The sequence below is a fragment of the Netta rufina genome, assembly GCF_964035555.1.
Source record: "Netta rufina genome assembly, chromosome: 1".
Taxonomy (NCBI): Eukaryota; Metazoa; Chordata; class Aves; order Anseriformes; family Anatidae; genus Netta; species Netta rufina.
Genome location: NC_140123.1, coordinates 82,351,238 through 82,372,277, shown reverse-complemented (window position 1 = coordinate 82,372,277; position 21,040 = coordinate 82,351,238). Strand labels below are relative to the sequence as shown.

Sequence of the window (21,040 nt, the reverse complement as noted above, 5' to 3'; positions counted from 1 at the left end):
GGGGACTTAGTATCTTCTCCTCACTAACTCCGTCTTGTCAGAGGCAGAGTGATAATTTATTTTCTTGTATTCTCTCATATTTCTGTACGCTAGCGTTTTTTGAGAGTTTCAGTATTTTCTGTGGAATCCTCTTTCAGCAGCTAAAACTGATTTCTCAGTTCAGGTTTCCAAATGTGTGTTTTGTCAGCAAATTCAGGGATCAGAACATTCGTTTGGTCTCACAACTGTGGGTAACTGCAAAAGCAATTAAGAACCAGCTTAATTGCCCTCACATTTAAAAGATTAAAGCTAACCAGTCTCCTCAAATGACTGAAACACAACTACATCCAACTGCTGCACCCATAGCTCTTCCAAGACTGCAAAGCATACTTTTTCAAGTAAAAGTGTCTACAACAACATATGGAAATAAAATATGAAAACGGATATAATGCCCTTGCCAAATCACAATTAGAATTCTTAGTGCCAAACTGCATATACACCTTATGTAGAAAGGAAAGTAAAAAAACCCCAGTGGCCAAAAAAAAAAAAAAAAAAAGTGACTTGATCCTGTTACAGACCATCACACTGGAATTTTCTCCTCTTTAAATTACTCATGAACAATAAATTGTGATAGGGTATAGATGGCATATATTTACTGAATGATGTTGAAAATGAATAAACAAATTAAAATCAACAGGAGAATAACAAAATATATATAACCAACATGACCCTCTTCTAGAGATATTACTTTTAAGCATGGACACACACACACACACACAAATCCCTTCTGCTTTATCTTTATTTCATGATGCAGAATCATTATTGAAAAAAAGAAAGTCAAGGAACATTTAAAATGAGGTTAAGAATGCTTTGTGCTTTGTTTGAATTTGGCAGAAGTGAAAAAGTGATAAAAATGAACTTGATCACAACGTTATTTTTGTGGCTTTTGTTATACTAAACAAGTACTCTGAGCTGAAATTTTTAAAAAGGTAAAAATGATATAAAATTCCATTATTAAAAATGTAAACATAGGTATTTTTGCTTATGTTCTATTTTTAAATACAATACTGGTTTGTTATTTGTATTTTCAGCTCTCTTGTAATTGTACTGAGAATTACTGAAAAATCACTTCTAGAGACTTACGGAAAACTCTGCTCCCCACATGCAAAGAAGAGGCCCACACTATAAATTACATGATTAAAACTGAATTTTTCATATACCTGCACACTTGTATTCACCCACCTAGTCTTCCTGTTAGTCTCTTCAAAAACTACTACGTTTTTGAGTCCCTAGCAGCTTCAGATCAGCTTCCACTTATAAAGAATTAATATATTATTTTGTCTCCTATTCCTTACTGTCGCATAGCCAAAATGCCTAGGAGTGTTCCTACCACCTAACAGGAGGTATGCCAATTTAGAGATTGGAGATGTGGCTCCTTGTTCAAACAAGAGTCCTTGGCTGCCTTGGCAGATGACGGAGAAGAGTTAGGCAAGTCCATTATGTGACTCTGAACAGAAGCCTGTCTGGGAGGCATTACATAGCTTGCTGGGGCAGCTGTTCTCCCTCTGCTTCTTTGTCAGAGGGGGCACAGACGATGTGTACTGTAAGCCTGAGGAGGTCAGCATCCCAATATGGCTCTATAAGGTACAATTGTGGAACAAGGTGGTATGAATATTCACCAAAAGGAGCTCTGGGAAAACTGGATGCAAAAATTATCATGTCACTATGATAAAAAACAAAACAACAAAAAAGCAATGTTCTTCTATGCATTTCTTAAAGATTATTCTCTTTCAGATCTTGTAACTTTCTATCTCAGATATTTCTCTCTCTGTTCTCTATTCTATCTATCTAGATATTTCTATCTTAGATATCATTCTGGTGTCCAACAGGGTACACATTCCAAGCACAGTACATGAGCCACAGCAAAGTCCCTAGCGGAGACCCTAGAGTTAGAGAACATACTTTCAGATTAAGGCTTCCAGTTCTATGAGCCTCCCAAAATGAAAGCTCTCATTCAACATGTGAGGATGCATGAATATCTACCTTCCCAAAAGAATGAAATTTAGGGGCAAAAGTCTGATGCAGTGTTATAAAATCTTTTCCACTTCATGAATATCCAGATCTGACCAGGTTGAAGACAGAGAGCTTCTAAAATTTCATTAAATGTTACCAGGTTTATTACCATTTGTTAGTATCAGTGGTGACAGGAAACAGCAAAAGAAAATGGAAGGTACAGAAAAGCAAACAAGAAAATTCTTAAATTGCTTCTCTCAGTTTCTGACCAACAGAATTAACTCTTTTCCATCTAAAAGAGCACTAAAGGACCTGAGTGATTCAGTAAGACAACTAATTGAACCCACAGAGACTTTCTCAAGAAATGGTCAATTCAGATAATGAGACCTAATCACTACATTGTTTGCTTAGTAATTATGGAAGAGCCCTGTCCAGTAACCTAACTTCATTAAAATATGTTTAGTACTTATGAGAACTGCCCTTTTCTTTAGAGGGAAAAGGAAGCTTATTGTAGGAAGATTTTGAATGTAAGACTCACTGCTATTACATAATAAACTGGCATATTTGTGTTGCCTGAATTTACTATATTTCACATATATTTGCATAGCACCAAATGAATGAGTAGATGATTTGTTTTTAATTAAGCTGCTCATCTAATTTCAGAATAGCATGCATTTTCTTTCTGTTTTCTTGGTCCAAGATAATTTCAAGACTTTGGGAAGAAAAAGCAACTTTTGGATGATGGATCTACGTTCTGCCCAACCACTCAAAACTTCTGGCTGCCATAAGCAAATATCTAGCAACTCCTCCAGTTTTCTTCTGAATATATAAGCTTGTCTGTGTTGGAATACCTATAGAATCTCACAAGTCTCCCTTAACTGTTATACATTCAAATATTTTTCATTATCACTCTATGGTTAAAGAACAAGAACTGCATGGGGCACACTGGCATGCAGTAGCTGTCTTCACCCCAGTGCAAGGAAAGGGTACACAGGCTGTCACTGAAAACATGACCAGAGGCCGACACTGCCAAAACTATGCATTTCCTGACACAAATGGAAGTAGCACAAATAATCCCAGAATGGATTATAGAAGGTATTGTGAGGCTTAGTTTAGTTATTAGCCAAGAGTCCATAGACATAAAAGGACAGTACACCGACTAATGCAGAATGCATTTACCTCAAGTCCTTTTCTGCTGAATTGAATTTCTCAGTTTAAGGTGGTGTGCACAGCTTTTGTATCTTTAAGTACACATGTCCTTTGCATATTCTTTTTTCATGCTGGATAACCACTTTGAAACAATTATTTCCTCTCCATCTTTGTGAGAGAGGGGAGGAAATTAGCAAGAGAGGTTCAGCCTTCTACCTATACTGGGGATGCTATTTCACTTCAGCTTTTAAAATAAAAGTTCTAATACTATCATACATCAGAGTGAAGGATCTGAAGTTTAGCAAGTACAGGCTGAAGATATAATACTTTTTCCTTTTGAAAATTTGCCCACATTTACCAAGCACAAACCTGGAATATTGAAATTTGTAGATGCACAGTATAGATTTAGATAGACCTGCACCATGCAGTGTAAAGCACTGTAGTCAGTGCAGAAATATCTCAGTCCTGGTTTGTGGCTTTCCTAAACATTCCACAGCAGCTCATCAGGTTTGTTCCATATGCATTGCTTGGGAGCTCATCATTCAAGCAACTTCTAAATGTCTAGATCCACCATTACATTCAGTGCTTTACTAAATTTTCCCCTAAGCTCTCCAGACTTCACTGGAGCTTTCACCTTGGCAGATGCAAATGGAACAAATTATGCAGGTGAGAGAAATACCTTGTTTTTTATTATTAATATTTTTAATATTTCCTTTGATGGAAAGTAATGGACTGACATAGTATTTTGCACATATGCTACCCAATTAATTTAAGTGGAAGAAAAGCACACCAACAGTGCACATGTGTTACTCATTTTGTTCCAAACAATTTACAAAGACTGTTTTTTTCATCATAACTATCCAGCACAAGCTGTATCAGAGACATGTATTTTAGTTTCACTATAATGTGATGACACCTTTTCTCTCAAATGGCAGTTACCTTTTGTTACTTTGTAGAACTACATTTCCGATTATGAAAATGTTGTTAGCAGGATCAGGATGCTTTACCATACTTTTGTAACTGCTGATTCCCTACTGTAATGCAATTTAAAAACACCTGTGTGGTCCTTCAGTACCTTATAGATTTGTAAATATAGCAAATTAATTTGGAGGCTATAGCTTTTCTTCAGCCCTGGGCTGGACATCTTTTCTTTCACCTTTGCAAGGTACAAATAGGAATGTTACCCAAATTAATCTAGCACTTGTCCCTTTGCCACTTTCTGACTTCAGCAGAGAAGATGCACACTCGTATGCAGTGGCTGTACTTCTCAACAGATGGTGATGAGCAAAAGGCCAAGGAGAACTGTCTCAGAACTTTATGGAGGATGTAGCACCCAGCTGGTAAGCTGCTCTGCAGAAAAGGATCTGCGGGTGCTGCTGGACAGCAAGCTGAATGCGCCCTTGCTGCTAAGAAGCCTAATGATACTCTGGGTTGCATTAGGCAAAGTATTGCCAGCTGGGCAAGAGAGGTGCTACTTCCACTCTATTCAGCATTGGTGAGGCTGCACCTAGAGTACTGCCTCCAGTTCCAGGTCCCTCAGTAAAAAAGAGACATGGACATACCAGGGGCTGTACAACAGAGAGACACCAAGGTGATTAAGAGACTGGAGCACCTCTCCTACTAGGAGAGACTGAGAGGGCTGGGACAGATCATCCTGGAGAAAAGGAGATGTGGGGGGAAGTGCCTTCCAACCTCAACCAGTCTGCAGTTCAGATATCATATTTTAATACTGCAGAAGAAACAACCGCATAATAAAGAGTATGTTAGCATGCCCACTGCTCATTATCCTTGTCAAAATAACACGCATGGCTGCTGTTACTTGTACTGCAGATAAGAGAAGAATCTACTCCATGATTAAGATATAGTCCTATGAAATAACTTTGTGTGAACAATGCCATTTCAGTGGTAAAGTTAAATACTGTACATCTTTAAGCAATTCATAAAGAAATATTCCAGTAAAATAGTAGGGTTAGGTGTTCTCTGATATGCAGTGAAAGTCCACTGAAGAATAACTTTTCTAAGTATCTCCATGTGTTCATGTGCTATACTTATACATTTGCAGAAGCAGATATGAAAATGACAAGCAAGTATGAGTTACTAGATACATCAAGATGCACAGGAAAATGAGCATCCAATTGCTCCCATAAATATCAGCAGGCATTAAAAATGCCTGGCCTTTCTCAAGCCGCACTTAGCTTTCAGCATGCAGGCCATCTGGACAAAGGAAAAGGGTTTGGCAAAGCCAAAAAAAAAGGCAAATTACAAAAGATTAACTGAGAGAAATCAGCAGATGATAACATTTTCTCCTTTTGTTATGCAGCCCCTATTCTCAGTATTAGCCTTACGCTGTTGCCCACAGTTCTCTTTTGCAGTAACTAATCACTGCAATTTAAATAATAAATTTTCCTCTCTATTCAGTGACAAACTCATAATTGCATATTGTACCTACACCACAGTCTTTATGTACAAAGCTAAATGATTTAAAGGAGGATTAAAAATATCACTAAAAAGCATCTAGTTGTGTGGTAGAAATTCAAGGGGAAATGTTTTATTTTACTCTGTAGGCAGCCAGCTCATGTCCCAAAGCATGAAGAATGAAAGATCATACTGTTTTTACCCATGCTTTTGGACTGTAGTGCACTGATTTCTAACCGATTTTCCACAATTGCTCCTTCTTTCAGCTAAGGGGATGAGGACATCAGGGTATCTAAATTTTACTTGAATCTTTCCTGATTCTCTGTGGCTAATTTAATTTGTACTGGCAAAATGATATGCCTTCTGCAGCATACTGGAGGTAGTCATGGACATGGCTGCCTTCAAAGAGACTTGTTCATTTCAGGCAGCTCTAGGGTAAAACAAACAGACTTCTATTCAATCCTTCCCTTAATTTTACCCAGGCTAGTGAACAAGCTTAAATCTATTTTGCCAAGTGTTTGCAGTATGGAAGCACCCTGGCTTAAACGCATTCCTGGGGCTGAGGGGCAGAGAAGTCAGAAAAATGTATTTGTGATGTTAAGTTTAATGTTTGGGATTTAAAAAAAAATAATAAAACTAAAAAGTTTAGTTACAACTGACTGAGACAAAGCAACTTGCTGCATGAGTCTAACTAGTTATAACAGATAACTAACAGATAAGTCTAACTAGTTATAAAGTCTAACCACTTAGCTTAAGTCACATGGAATAACTATTAATCAATTAATTTTGGTCCAAAACATTCCTTGTATTGTAAGGAATACCTCAGTAACTACAGCAATCTTAGAACTGGCTGGGTCTGGACTAGTGTTTTTATGTACATAAAAGTTTAATCAGTGAACTCAATCTTATTTTGGATGCAAAGACATCCAAAGTCAGAAAGGTTTCTGTTGGAGTGGAGTTTGCTAGGTATAGGTACCTTTGCAAGGTATAGACTCTTGAAAAGAAGCAGGTGATTACTTTTTTTCTTTAATAAGATTATCAAAATGATACTTTTGACAATGCATTCTTAGTCCTTTATAGCTCTGTAACAAATATTCAAATAAAGTGGGAAGGATTGAATTATTATCATTGTGGTTTCTCTGAAAGGCTCTTGGTGAAAAGAGAACATCCTGATCCATTACTTGTTCTTTTCTTTTTCAATCTAGTAACTAATTTTTTTTTTTTTAAATAAGCTCACATTTTTTAAAAGCTTCCAAATATTAACTTCACTCTACAGTTCTACTTTCTACGGTTTTCCAACTCTAAAAACAAAACAAAAAACAAAGAAACCCACTTTTTTTCAGGAAAAGCAACATAATTTTAAGAAAGTTAAAATTAAAAACCACAAACAAACAAACTAACAAACAAAACTTATTAATCTGACTGAAGCCTGGCTTCTGCTTTCTATAATTAGTCATTCTTGCTTTGCTCTCACTTTAATACTATACTGCTTCACTTGGATTAATCTGAACTAGATACTTCCACCACATGCAGGCTAGAACAGCTGGAAGGAATCAATGAATTATTTTTGAATGATTTTAAATCTCCATTCAGACTTTTGCAACCATTAGCTTAACTCTCCGCATAAGCAGAACTGATGCCCTTTCAAGTTGAGCAGTTTTCCATGCACTTTATCATCTCAGGTTAAATTTATATAAAGATTCTAAATATAAACTAGCAAGAAGATACTACTTTTCAGTTTTAAAGTACACACCAAGACATGGTTTATCACTTCATATTTAGGCCAACTATATTTAACTTGTTCTTTTTTATATTGTCATCTACTTCTGCTGGTGTTATTTTCTGATTATATTTATTTTCTGATGATATTAATAAATTATTACAATTTTACTATTTACTTATTTATTTATTACATAAGCAAAAAGTAACCTGGAAAAAACACACTGAGAAATATGGTAGAAAACATACTGAGAATACGATAGAAATATGAAGAATTTCTCTGTTTTCATTTCTATTTCAGAAGCATCAACATTTTAATGAGCAAAACACATTATTCCTGTGTGGTTTTATGTTTCTTATTGCACAGAAACCAAGTGTTTCTATGAATGAATTCACAGTGAAAATAACATTAAGAAATACATTTTAACATTAAGAAATATACTTTATAGTAATTGTTTCAAAACACCTACAATTCTAGGGCAGAAAATTATAGTTGAGACATTTTTTCTTCCCCAAAGACACAATCTGCAAGTTCCATTTAGAAGAAATAAACAAAATTTAAGTTAGCAATTTCTTCTTAAAATTTTATCGTCTTTCTATAAGACCTTTTTCCTTTAGTTACACTTTATGTTTGGTTGAATAACACAAACTAGTTTACTACTTCACTACTAACGTTGTGAGAGGCATCCAAAATGCTTTAATAAAGCATTTGAAGCTCCACTTCCTTGAAGAGTAAACGAAAACATTTCTTTCTTGAATACAGGGCTGAAGCTATTCAGTTCTGTCTCCACAGAATATCGTGTCTTCATCAAAAAGCTGACTTCAGAATATGTTTGTTGACATTAAAACATACTATCTATGGATAAGGTGATTCAGCAGTCTCTCCACATGAACTCCTACACTGTGATCTCAGAAAAAATAGGGCATTCAAAAGAAATTACTGCCATTAGAATCTGAGCACATTAACTATTTTTTGACCCTACCTAATTAAAGCAAACCAAGCTGTCATTTAACTGAGGATCTTGCCTTTGGTGCGGGATGTTGCCACCTTCACCATGCTTTAGAGGGAAGTGTGAAGAATGAGTGACTCGCTAATGTTGGCGGTATCCATAGATGCATTGTGATAGCAGCAAAGTGGTCTCACATCCCCCGGCTGTGCCCACACACCCTCTTGCCCCCTGATTTGGCCCAGATGGCAGGTTGGGTGAGCACAAAGTAGGCTCATTCTGCTGAGAATGGGGCAGCATCCCCACAGAAGATGTGTGCCTGCTTAGCTCCAGCCCCTGAACCAGTCCAAAACAACACTTTTGTGATGGGTTATCCCCATCATTATGGGGATGTTCAACCCAGAACCTTCAGAACACCTGCTCTGAAGTAAAATTGCTGGACCACCACTAGGTGATGTGGATAAAAATCAACTACTTGGATCCAATGATCCTAAGGTGGAAAATGTCTTGGTATCCGAAAGAATAAGAGTATGTACCTGCCATTTAATATTTTTATTGCCATAGTTGTAGGATTTTTTATTTTTATTTTTTTTTAGTAAAAAGAAGCTTTTAAAATTTTATTTCAGTCCTTAGTGAGAACAATACCTTGCAACAATAACTTCCACAGATTAATTACGTTAATTGCCAATCAGTTATAAGTCACCGCCTTTCACTTTCATGAGGAACCATGGTTTCTTCTGTCATAAAGAGAATGTGGTACATGAAATCATACAGGAAGAGCCCATGGCTTTGAATTCAAGTTCCTCTGTAAGTCACCCCAGCTAACACAGCTATAGGTTGGTATTTGATCACTCAGAGGTAGTTGGATCCAATGCTAGCCAGATATATTTCTGTTACCCAAACGAGAGTGCACGGATTGCTAATGGGAAATGTATTCAGAGAACAGACTTAAAATAGTTTCATCTTTTAATTTAAGTAGAGAAAACTTACTTTCTCTGTAGATACTACTTGTTTGTGTGGCCTCTCCCCCCAGTATCTGCTAGTTTTTCCACGTTTCTCACTTAAGACTCTTTCTATGCCTTTACTAAAATTTACTACTATTTTTTTCATATCAGAGAACCTTCTTAGTAACATTCACCTCTAGGATGCACAGTCCATTTTGATATCTAATAAGGCAACTAATATCACAGAATCACAGAATCATCTAGGTTCGAAGAGACCTCCAAGAACACCGAGTCCAACCTCTGACCTAACACTAACAAGTCCTCCACTAAACCATATCACCAAGCTCTACATTTAATCGTTTTTTAAAGACCTCCAGGGATGGTGACTGGATAAGGTTGCCCCGAGTCTCCTCTTTTCCAGGCTGAACAATCCCAGCTCCCTCAGCCACTCCTTGTAAGACTTCTTCTCCAGAACCCTCACCAGCTTTGTTGCCCTTCTCTGGACACACTTGAGCACCTCTATGTCCTTCCTGTAGCGAGGGGCCCAAAACTGAACACAGTACTCAAGACGCAGCCTCACCAGAGCCGAGTAAAGGGGGACAATCGCTTCCCTAGCCCTGCTGGCCACACTGCTTCTTATACAAGCCAGGATGCTGGTGGTCTTCTTGGCCACCTGAGCACACTGCTGGCTCATATTCAGCCGACTATCAACCAATACTCCCAGGTCCTTCTCTGCCAAGCAGCTTTCTAACCACTCATCTCCCAGCCTGTAGTGCTGATTGGGGTTGTTATGCCCCAGGTGCAGGATGCAGCCCTTGGCCTTGTTTGACACTGGCATAAAACATACCATGCTCACTCAAGATCTTGAGATTTCCTTTTGTTTTTTCCTTTCTTCTTCTTCTTTTTTTTTTTTTTTTTTTAATTTTTATTTTTAACTGTCTATTTAGCTAACGCCACAGCACTTTTTTTTTCTGTCTTCCCAGGAGAGGAGTTACAGGGAACAGAGACTACTTCCAATTTCAGTTCTTTCCTCAAGCTTTTAATTTGCACTTTTAAAATATTCCCTTTCAAATTCAAAATATGATTTCAAATCCCATCTTTTAATTATTCAGCCACAGATTTCTTTCCTTGTTTGCTTTTGTTTCATGAAATCCCATCCATCAATTGAAATGCAACATGTTCAGAAACATTCAGAAATGATCCAAGTTATGTACAACACCTACAGTCATCTTTAATCCTAAGCTTTTGCAATCAGTTCAACAGTTTGTTCATGTTTCCTTGCAAGCTTGAGCACTAATCATAGACCCTAATTCAGGTCTCAACAATAATTTATATGTCCACCTGTCACCACAAAGTGGTTATTGTAGATTAAAGAAATAAGCCTGTGTGAATCTGAATGATGTAAGGTAATATAACTTCATCATGTACAGTTAGTTTTCATGTAACTATAACGAAACCTGTCTCAAATTTTTCCATTCACATACCTTAAATGAATCCCTTGGTTTCCTCAAAATTGTCCATTGAAAACTACATTAACTGATGCTTTATCAGCTCTAAACATTGCCAGCTCTCTTTCCAATCCTGTTTGCTAATTTGTAAATGATATATGCTGTATATAGCAGATGTCAAAACTCTTGGCTCTTACAGCACAAAACAAGCATGTATTGAAAACCAGGCTTTATATAATGATTTCAAACTCACAGCACTTTAACTTTTGCCAAGATTATGCAATTAAAAACTTCGTTACTTAAATGCTTGCAGAGCTCAGCCTAGCAAAGATGATGATGTCAGCCCAACTGAAAATGCAAATTCCTTGTGTCCCACAGGGGAAAAAATGTCAGTGTAACTTAAAAATACAAGGAGACTTTTTATTGCACATCACTGTGAAATCTAAGTGTCAAAAGATTACAGAACTCAGTTTGCCATGCATTTGATATGGGAGCACTGAATAAAAAAGTATAGCAAAAGTACCTGGGAAGATCATATTTTAAAGTATTTTTTTTCTTGCTTAAACTATAATAAGAAAAATAAGATATCAAAACCTACCTAAAAGTGAAGCAAAGTGAGATATAAAATATGATTAATTTCATTATTTACTCTTATGAAGAACAACTTCATACTGAAAGTTTAGAAGCAGGGTCAGGGTTAACTAAATACTCACTAAACAATAGCCACAACAAGAAAGACAATTTAACATCTGAAAGTTAGGTACTGTGTCAGACAAGTTGTGGTCAAGCTTCTGACTCTCCGTCCCCCAAAGTATCAGCCCTTCCAACGCATCCTATGTTCTGTTGTTAAGTTCTCATGAATTTCACCTGCTTTATTTGCTATCTACAGATAGCAGTATGGATTCTGGGAATACACAGTTGTATCTATTCTGTGAATTCATCAGGAAAGTATTGCATTAATCTTATCACTGGACTAGCTCCACAATCCTAAAAGAAATAAAGCTGTATAAATGAAGCTATATTGCTAACAAATGTATACAATTTCATAAAAGCCCAGCAAACAGTTCTCTAGAAGAAAGTCCCATTTTTCAAAATCATTCTTCTAACCATGTTTTACAAATAACAGATGGGTGTGAACTAGAGTAAAACACAAGCCCTTGCGAAGTTTCAGACTTCTCATATGCCAAGTTTGGCTTTCCTAACAGTCATTACCTACTCATACTTATTTCCATATATTCAGCAGTCAGTCATATCCAGATTAGTTCATTATTACATTGGTATTACACAGAAAAAGCACAAAACGCACAGAGATAGAATCCTATGTATTCGATATAAATATATTAATAAAAATCCAAAAACTACTTACCACATGAAGAATTTTATTCTCTGTTTCATATACTGTGCAATCCTGAAAAAGTAAAGCAGAAAAGACAAAATTGATCTAAATTGATCTAATCAATCAACTTTCTGAGATTTATCCTTAAAAATAATTAAATATAATCAAAGTTTTTGGAATAAAGCAATAGATTTCAAAGTCTCAACTAGAATGGATAGACTTATGTAAACAAAGTGTGAATCTAGCACCAAAAGGAACTACTGGTAAATGCCTATGTCCATTCACTACTTGTTGTTGTTGCTTCCTCCCTTGAGATAGGTAATGATCTTCCTCCACATTACATCATTTTGGTACACACCAGCTAGTCAAACATGTCAGCCAAGTGGCTTCAACCAGCAGGACCTGACTGGGGAAAAGTATGGCCTCCTTCTAGTGGTCACCTTGAAAACCAGAATTGTTTTAAATACACTCTCCTGGAGACACTCCCCTTGAAAAGTTTGCAAGGCTGCAAAACAAAAAGGGTTGAAGCCACTGTACAAGACTGTCTCCCTCCCTCACTGTTTCAACTTTACTTGTGGTTAACTAATCTGATTTCTTAATTTTTCCTCCATTTAAAGCTGTGCAAGAGAGTTAGAAAACTACGCTGAACAATTCCTAGTGAGCTGCACTGTCATTTTTGCACACCCCACCAAAGAAGAGAAGGAAAACCTTGAGAAGAAGAAAAAAAGAGAAATGTTGGTTGTCTAGAGCACTCCACAGAATAGGAGGGAAGAGAAACATAGAATAAAAAACACACAGGAAACTTGAGTTGGACCATCTTATTACATGAAGCCTGGTGGAGACCGTATGGACATCATCACCACCTTACCTGGAATGTGAGGCAGTCTCTATAAGACAGACTATCAGATGGGAAGCTGGGGACTGTGAAAGTTCTTCCTGACAGGCTAAAATCTCAGTTGATATAGAGAACTAGAAGTATAGGAATTAGTAAGGTAGAGAGCATGTGAAATGTAACCAACACTGGTGAAAGAGCCACTCTTTCTTAAGTTCACCAGATGCTGTAGTTGTATGATAATTAGCACATGTTCAGTTTGGAATAGATGTTTTATAACCTACAAAATAACTCACTTGAAAAACATGACTAAATTTTCACATTTTAGGTCCTTTCATTTTTTAATTGGTTTATCCTCTTTGAAAACAACTTTGTTATATGCAATTGTTTTTTAAAAAATGAAATTTTAGATCACAAAATATTTCTAGCGTTACTTGGGCAAAAACAGCCACTGTGTTCTTAAGCTTTATATAAAACAACCTATGCAGAAGCAGCAGGTTTATCAGGGAGTATTTTCCTAATAACAGCTGTTGGCATTCAGGAAACATTTGCAATTATGTACAGCCGGAAAGAAAATCTAACACATTTAATTATATGCAGACATCAATGAAGTATTTGCAATCTTAGTAGCAAAACACACATTTCATTTTTATATGTGGGAAGGCATATAACATTTTCAATCTGGGTACATCTATGTTCTGCACGGTTTCTTATGAATCATTCTGCAAAAATATCAGGAAGGGATTTCAACATTTATATTGAAAAAAATATGCTTCTAAGCAGACATAATTATTTCATTTGTAATGAGGAGTTTACTATAAGTTTAACATTCGGCTTACAGAGGACACTGAGAATTCTCACTGCTAAGGGATAGGGGATTCTGGGTTTTTAAATACTATAGAGGTTTGTTACAGCCAGGAAAAAAATGAGTAAGGAAGAAACACAGCTACATCCTTGAAATGAAACTCTTCGACACAATCATGAAGGAAGCTAAAGAAACAAGCTTATTTCTGACAAACCCAGAGTATAATTAAAAATACATTTCTCAATCTACCAAAGACAGTAAAGCAAGTAGAAAACTATACACTCTCTGTGTATTGGTACAGGTGACTTTACCCTCCAATTCTCTCCTCATCACACAACTACCTACAAATTCAGTGTCTGGAAAGAGGAATTGCTATATAAGATCCTCACACACAGGAAAGGTTGATGCTGCATTTTCTATTCAGGCAAGAGAAAAATAGTTTAGTAAATAAAAGACAGAAATTGAAAGAAAGCAAACAATGCTTAGGTTAAAAAAAATAATCCAAAATATACTTTTCCCATACAGGAATTACATGCAACTATTCAAACCTCAACTGAGGGAGATGTGAAGGAGTGCAGAGACACATGTGAACATAGCCTAGAGCAGCCCTGAAGTCTAGGACTCAAAAGAAACCTACAAAAGGTCACCAAAGCCAATCCCTGCATTGTAGCAAGCTTGTTTTAACTTCCCACAGCCATCCCTGGAGATAGGAGCTGAGAATGCTTTTGAATGATCCCTAGAGCAAAACCTACATGTCACTTTTCTTCAGAGTCAACAGTTTATTTCCCCTTAGATCTTTTAAGTCACTCCACTACTTTGAGGATAATTGAGCCCACGCTCTTCAGATATGCCTTATGTACAATGATAAACTGAATGCTTTTTACTGTGGACTTTCACCACTACTATTACATACCTATTTCATTTCAAATAAAAGAGCTTAAAAGAATTTAAAGCACTTGAGAGCACAAAGAGAGTCACTACTTATGCAATTAGGAACAATTTTTTGTTCTTAATAACATACCATCTACAGCCGGAAAACATCTCTTCCTTCCATACCTAGACTACAAACATACATCTTACTCCTGAAAAATCTTAAGTATCTGTTTACCCACAGTACCAAAACATTACAATTAAGGTAAGAAACAGATAATACACAAATCTAACTTCAACTATTTTTCTGCTTCAGGAAACCAGGAAATACACAAAAAACCTGCAACCAAGCTTTCCTCCAACACAAGATAAAAATTGGCTATTCATTTAGTGAAAGAATACTATGATTACCCCTGAACAGAAATATGCATATATCGTTAAGAAGAGTTTTGCTTTTACCTGTTTGTTGTCTGAACTTCACATGAATATTCACCAACAAATTAAAAAAAAAAAAAAAAAAAAAAGCCAGGGTATTTATCTCTATCTACCCAACTGACCAAAACCTGAGCTCAGTCAGCTTTAGGTTGTATTCTCAATGTATATTGTTTCCTAAAATGTTAATAGAGCAGGTTGCTAATAAAGCAATAAATGCAGTTCTTTTTCTTGTATTCGAAACTCTGTGTTAATATATATTTTCTAAACATGTAGTCAAATATTGGCCAATAGTAGTTTCAGAGACAAACATGAGACAGTACTGTCCGCAAAGAAAGAGAACTAAAAGGGCAATACAGTGGCACAACTTAACTACTAACATCAGCTTTTCTTGGTCACTATTTGCAGCTCTATCTCATGTATCAAAACAGGCAAAAGGTCCTTTTGGTCCTTTCCTTTGTAGAGGCAGATGGGACTAAGCTAAGATCTTAATAAAAAGGGAAGAATAAAGTCCAAAATTAGAAGAGAAAGAAAAAAAAATGTGGTAGGAGAAGTTCAAAAGAGCAAGAATAAACCTCAGTACTCAGCTCTGGTGAGGCCGCACCTCGAGTACTGTGTTCAGTTTTGGGCCCCTTGCTACAACAAGGACATCGAGGTGCTTGAGCGGGTGCAGAGAAGGGCGACGAAGCTGGTGAGGGGCCTGGAGAACAAGTCCTACGAGGAGCGGCTGAGGGAGCTGGGCTTGTTCAGCCTGGAGAAGAGGAGGCTCAGGGGCGACCTTATTGCTCTCTATAGGTACCTCAAGGGAGGCTGTAGCGAGGTGGGGGTTGGTCTGTTCTCCCACGTGCCTGGTGACAGGACGAGGGGGAATGGGCTTAAGTTGCGCCAGGGGAGTTTTAGGTTAGATGTTAGGAAGAACTTCTTTACTGAAAGGGTTGTGAGGCATTGGAACAGGCTGCCCAGGGAAGTGGTGGAGTCACCATCCCTGGAAGTCTTCAAAAGACATTTAGATGTAGAGCTTAGGGATATGGTTTAGTGGGGACTGCTAGCGTTAGGTCAGAGGTTGGACTCGATGATCTTGAGGTCTCTTCCAACCTAGAAATTCTGTGATTCTGTGATTCTGTGTAATCAAGGAGAGAGGTCTCCTGTACTTTCAGAAAAAAATAAAGTATAATTTTAAAATCTAATTGTAAGACTAGCAAGACTGACGTTACACTCCAACTGAAATGCATTATTTATAGTGTGTTTCTTCCAGAAGTCAGATTCACAAGCATAATTCTGTGTTGTTTCTACAAAAATTACAAATTTTATCTGCAAATATCCTGTCATAATTCCCCTTAGTAAGAATTATTGAACACACTTAGAATTAGATCTACTGAATTCAACAGCACTGACTGGTGACAATGCTGCCAAAGTCACCCTGTTTCCCCACTTTGCTAGAACAATTCACCCTTGAAGTAACATATATAAAATACAAATATTTGTAGATTTTTTGTTTTCAAAAGCAATGCTTATGCTGCTTTGTTTTTCTAATTTCTTTCCTTCTCCTCTTGCTATTATTACTGTATTTCTAAACCTCTATTTTAGTATGTCACAGAAGTGGGGAATTGGGTCAGCTAATTACACCAACACTTTTCTTATGCTTTGGTTCTTTTCTTTCCACCCAAGTTGATTAAATCTCAACTCAAAATGTGAAATATTGAGGTCTAGAAGACATGCCAAATCAACATAATGCTCACAGATCCTATAGGGGAAAAAGATCACAGAATCACAGAATCACAGAATCACAGAATTTCTAGGTTGGAAGAGACCTCAAGATCATCGAGTCCAACCTCTGACCTAACGCTAGCAGTCCCCACTAAACCATTTCCCTAAGCTCTACATCTAAACGTCTTTTGAAGACTTCCAGGGATGGTGACTCCACCACTTCCCTGGGCAGCCTGTTCCAGTGCCTCACAACCCTTTCAGTGAAGAAGTTCTTCCTAACACCTAACCTAAAACTCCCCTGGCTCAACTTAAGCTCATTCCCCCTCGTCCTGTCACCAGGCACGTGGGAGAACAAACCAACCCCCACCTTGCTACAGCGATCATCCAGTTCTCCTGTACTATAACTATAGGATAACATTCTGCAGAAAACACTTCTATTTTTGCATATATATCATGTGGATTACACATCTGAGTCAGCAGCCTGTCAAAGTATCTATTGCAATTACCTGTCAAACACTTCCCAGGGCAATTGCAAAATACCATCCAGAAACCGCCATCATTCTTCTTATTACTACTATTATTATTATTGGTTTGGCCACATTCTGGGCATGTACAGTACTGTATTCTTTTTGGAAGCCTCAAGTTCCTCTTAACCCCACAACTTAGTTTGAGAATAAAGATATACTAGTTCAGAAAATATAATATACATGCAAATATTCAAGTAATAAGAAAATGGAGAATTGCAGAAAAAATGTTTGTTGATTCTTTCAGCAACAACTCAGCCACAGCTCAGCATTCCTAGTAATCTGTAAATGAGAGTGCTCAAGAGAAAGCAAGGACTTCTTTCACTGTGTTGTTGTTGTTGTTTCATTGTAGTTCATTGTTGCCCAGAAGAATGTCTTGGTTGTTCATGTATTTAGTCATCCTGATTTATTTTTTTCCTCCACGGCAGAGAAAGTTCCTAGGTAGGGTTGGTACATCAGCAGGTTACATTCTTGCCAAGGACAAAAAACAAACCTCCTGATTCTCAGGTAACATGTTAGCCCAAACACATCCTTTGTGAATTCATACCATTGTAGCACTGATCAAAAGAAGCTGTGTGGTGCTACAGAGGTGGAGTCAACTGTAGAAACCAGTGAAAAACAAGGACTTCTCATGAGAGCATTCATTCTCCAGGGAGCTTTTGAGCTGCTTCTGGCAGAGTTTCTTCACTGTTTTTTCACGTGTTTTTCTCTGCAATCCAACTGAATCTACATGAAGGCAATTTGTGTGTGTGTGTCTGTGTGTGCTCATGTGCTTGCATTGCACTTTTTAACCAGTCTTTTGTTGATAAAATAGAGGCAAGATTAGGAACACAATCTTTAAAATGGTGGTGAAATCGCTTGGGAAATGCATCTTTCATGAGCAATTCTCCACATCTTCTATGTCTAGTTTTAAGAGGGCAACAGCTAGACTTTATGTACTGCTTAAAAACAGATGTCTGATAGAATTGCTATCACTATTATTTTGAAGTCACGCAAAATGTATGTAACTCCAGTTCTCTATTTGTAACAAAAATAATGAATTACATGATTGCTAAAAGAGGGTTCAGACTCTCATGCATTGCCAAACCTTTGGTATAAAACCTTCTTTGAGCAGTGCAGCCATTGGCTGGAAGTAAGCCAAGCCATCCTTTAAATCCCTTTGCTTCTCAAATTGATTACAACTGTAACTGAATCCTTTAATACCAGTCTATGTCAAATGGATGGTCTGTCAGCCCTGCTACTTAGCAACAATAAAAAATAATTAACTGGAGAATGCTCAGATCAGAACTCCCAGGCTCTTCAGCCCTCCCCCCACCCAACACCTTCAAAAATAAGTTGTTCTGTCTTCAAGAAGCCCTCTTTAAGTCTCTTCAAGTATCCCCAGCTCCAGAAAATTTATGTCACTGGCTTGAGGAAGGCTCATTTTGTTTGAATTCTGCCCAGTTCAGCTATGGCAAGAGAGCCACACAAGAGTGAGGTTTTCTGGAATCTTCACTGGAGGTTCTCACAAAAGTTCTTAATGATGACAAAGTGTAAAGCTCTGCCAACACATGAAGACAAAAAAGTTTCACAATTTTCATACTAGATTTATTTATTATTACCCTTCATCGCTTTTCTTAGGCTCAGACATTAGTACCTAATTTTGAAATTGATGCAGGGATAAGGTAGACGTAATCAAGTTACTTTTTTTTTGCTACTTAACGTAGAAAACGTAGACAATATATCTAATACAGCTGATTGTAGGATTAAGCAATGACAGCTTTGAAACAGTAAACTTGATCAATATAGCACAGGTTGTATGGCAAAATGTCACTGTGTGTTGTGAGCAAGATGATTAGAAGCTGAAGGATATTAGAGAACTCCTGATATGTGATTTACAGGTATGTCTAAGTAATTATGGTCATAAGAAAATACAAATTGGCAGATATACAGATCTATTCAAAACCTTTCCCTCCAAACCTCCCTCCACATAAAATAAATAAATAAATAAATAAAACTTTTAAATACCCCCAAGCCTACAGAAGCTGGCAAGCAAATAACATTCTCCTCTGCCAACAGGCAAAGAATTAGGAACATGACACAGTTAGAGCTTTCCTAGTGTAATGCTTTACCGCATCTTTGATTTTAAGAGGTCTAGCAGGGATTCGGATGAAAAAGATGTGAACTTTGGGACACTGGCAATTATAAATGTCTGGAATAAAGACAGGGCTGCAGGGGAAAGGAAGATACCTTTCCCTTGTCGCACTACCTAAATGCAATAGAAAGCTCTTAAGCTATGCAAGAATCCCGCATTTGCATAGGTTGTCCTTGGCTGCTGCCATACAAAATTAATTTTTAGAGTTACACAGCCATTGTTAAAAATCTGTATTTTATTTATAAGTGGACTTCCTAGCATATATGCTTTCTTTGAGTTTCTTCCCACTGAGTTGCTCCAAAGAAGTCTCCCATTATGGCTGTTCCTCCTCCAGACTGCCACAGTCCCTGGAAGCTCTATCCTCAGCTCTCCCCTCTTCTGCAACCTCTTCCTTATTGCTCAGCAGCATCCTGAAATCATGCTGCTTTAATTATCATCTCTGTGCAGATGAGTCACAGATCTCTCGTCCCTTCTGTTCGCATTCACAGTTTAGTCTCTTCCTGGATATTTGCCACCAGCCCTAACACAGTATGCTGAAAAGCTGAAATCACGTTTCTTCCCAAGCCCTCCCCACTTCCCCCTTCTTTCCCTATCTCTGTCAACAACTCCACCACCTTATGTCCCACAAGCTCACAACCTGGGTGCCATTTCCAACTACTCTTCACTTCCCACACAAATCCTGTCGATTTTCTTCCCACTGCCGTTCAGAAATATTTTTTCTTTTTCACTTATGCTACAATTATTCAGTTCCTGCAGTTTCTTGATTCTGGGTCTATAGCATCCTCACTCTGTTATTATTCCCTGCCCCTCCACTTTTAAGCCAGAACTCATCTGTATCTGCAGCAACCCACTCTGTCCTCCCCCATCGGAAACATACGTAAGAAACGACGGAGATGGGAGAAAACAGAATGGTGAACACACGCCATTTAAGATACTAAAGGAAGAGAAAAATATCCCTATTGTAAAAAATATAATGCAAGCTATTAAATAAATGCTACACAAAAAGACATTTCCTATGCAACCTACACAAATGCGTCTAAAAACCTAGAGCCTTTCCATGATCATTTAATGAAACTGCAATTTTTTATTTTATTTTACTTTTTAAGTTCACAACCCTTGTGTACAAACTAATAGCAATTATCCAGCTTACTGAGTACAAAGAATTGCCTTAATATTATTTAAACAATTTGCGTGGAGTGGCACCTATCACCATAGTAACAGAATGCTCCATGTAAAAATTTAACATAACTTACATGAATCACCCACAGATCAAGCAACTACTGAGAAAAATTGCTCTCTGGATCAATAGAGATGCAATGTGGGCACTAAGCTCTTTTCTTCTTTCTGAAGTCATTTTCCATTTCCAATTATTTCTACCCTCCTTTGTGTGAAAGACATCGTTTTGCTTTCCTTTGGGATCTGGTCACATATTAGTTCTTAATTTGCATACAGAGAGTCACACTTTTTCCAATACACTCTTTCTAAAATGAGATGGTGCACTATTTCGTTAGAAACCCCAGCAAGTATTTCAGCATTGGCTAAAAGCACATCAATACTTGCTCAGATATCTTGCTAGATTCCAAGTGCTTACACAATCTAAACTGAATTTCAATACTTCAGATAATTTTTCTATGCAGAGACATGCAGCAGATAAAAAAAAACTAATCCACTGAAACTATAAACAGATGAGAGGCTGGAAATTAAGTAAAAATATTTCATTCAAAGGGAAAAAGAAACAACAAAGTACACCTTTTTCCACACTTCTAACCCAGAATAAATAGTGTCA

At 37.3% G+C, this 21,040-nt stretch overlaps 1 protein-coding gene across 4 annotated transcripts in view; it reads right to left on the bottom strand.

Moving 5' to 3' along the window:
* The window catches only part of CNKSR2 (connector enhancer of kinase suppressor of Ras 2), a gene marked incomplete at both ends in the record, with an annotated part of 217,493 nt that overhangs the window by 125,286 nt on the left and 71,167 nt on the right, over positions 1-21,040 (bottom strand). For all 4 annotated transcript variants that reach the window (XM_084306349.1, XM_084306350.1, XM_084306351.1 and 1 more), the window contains one exon: positions 11,981-12,022. In XM_084306349.1, coding sequence (XP_084162475.1) covers positions 11,981-12,022 — 42 coding nt within the window. The remainder of the gene's footprint in view (positions 1-11,980; positions 12,023-21,040) is intronic.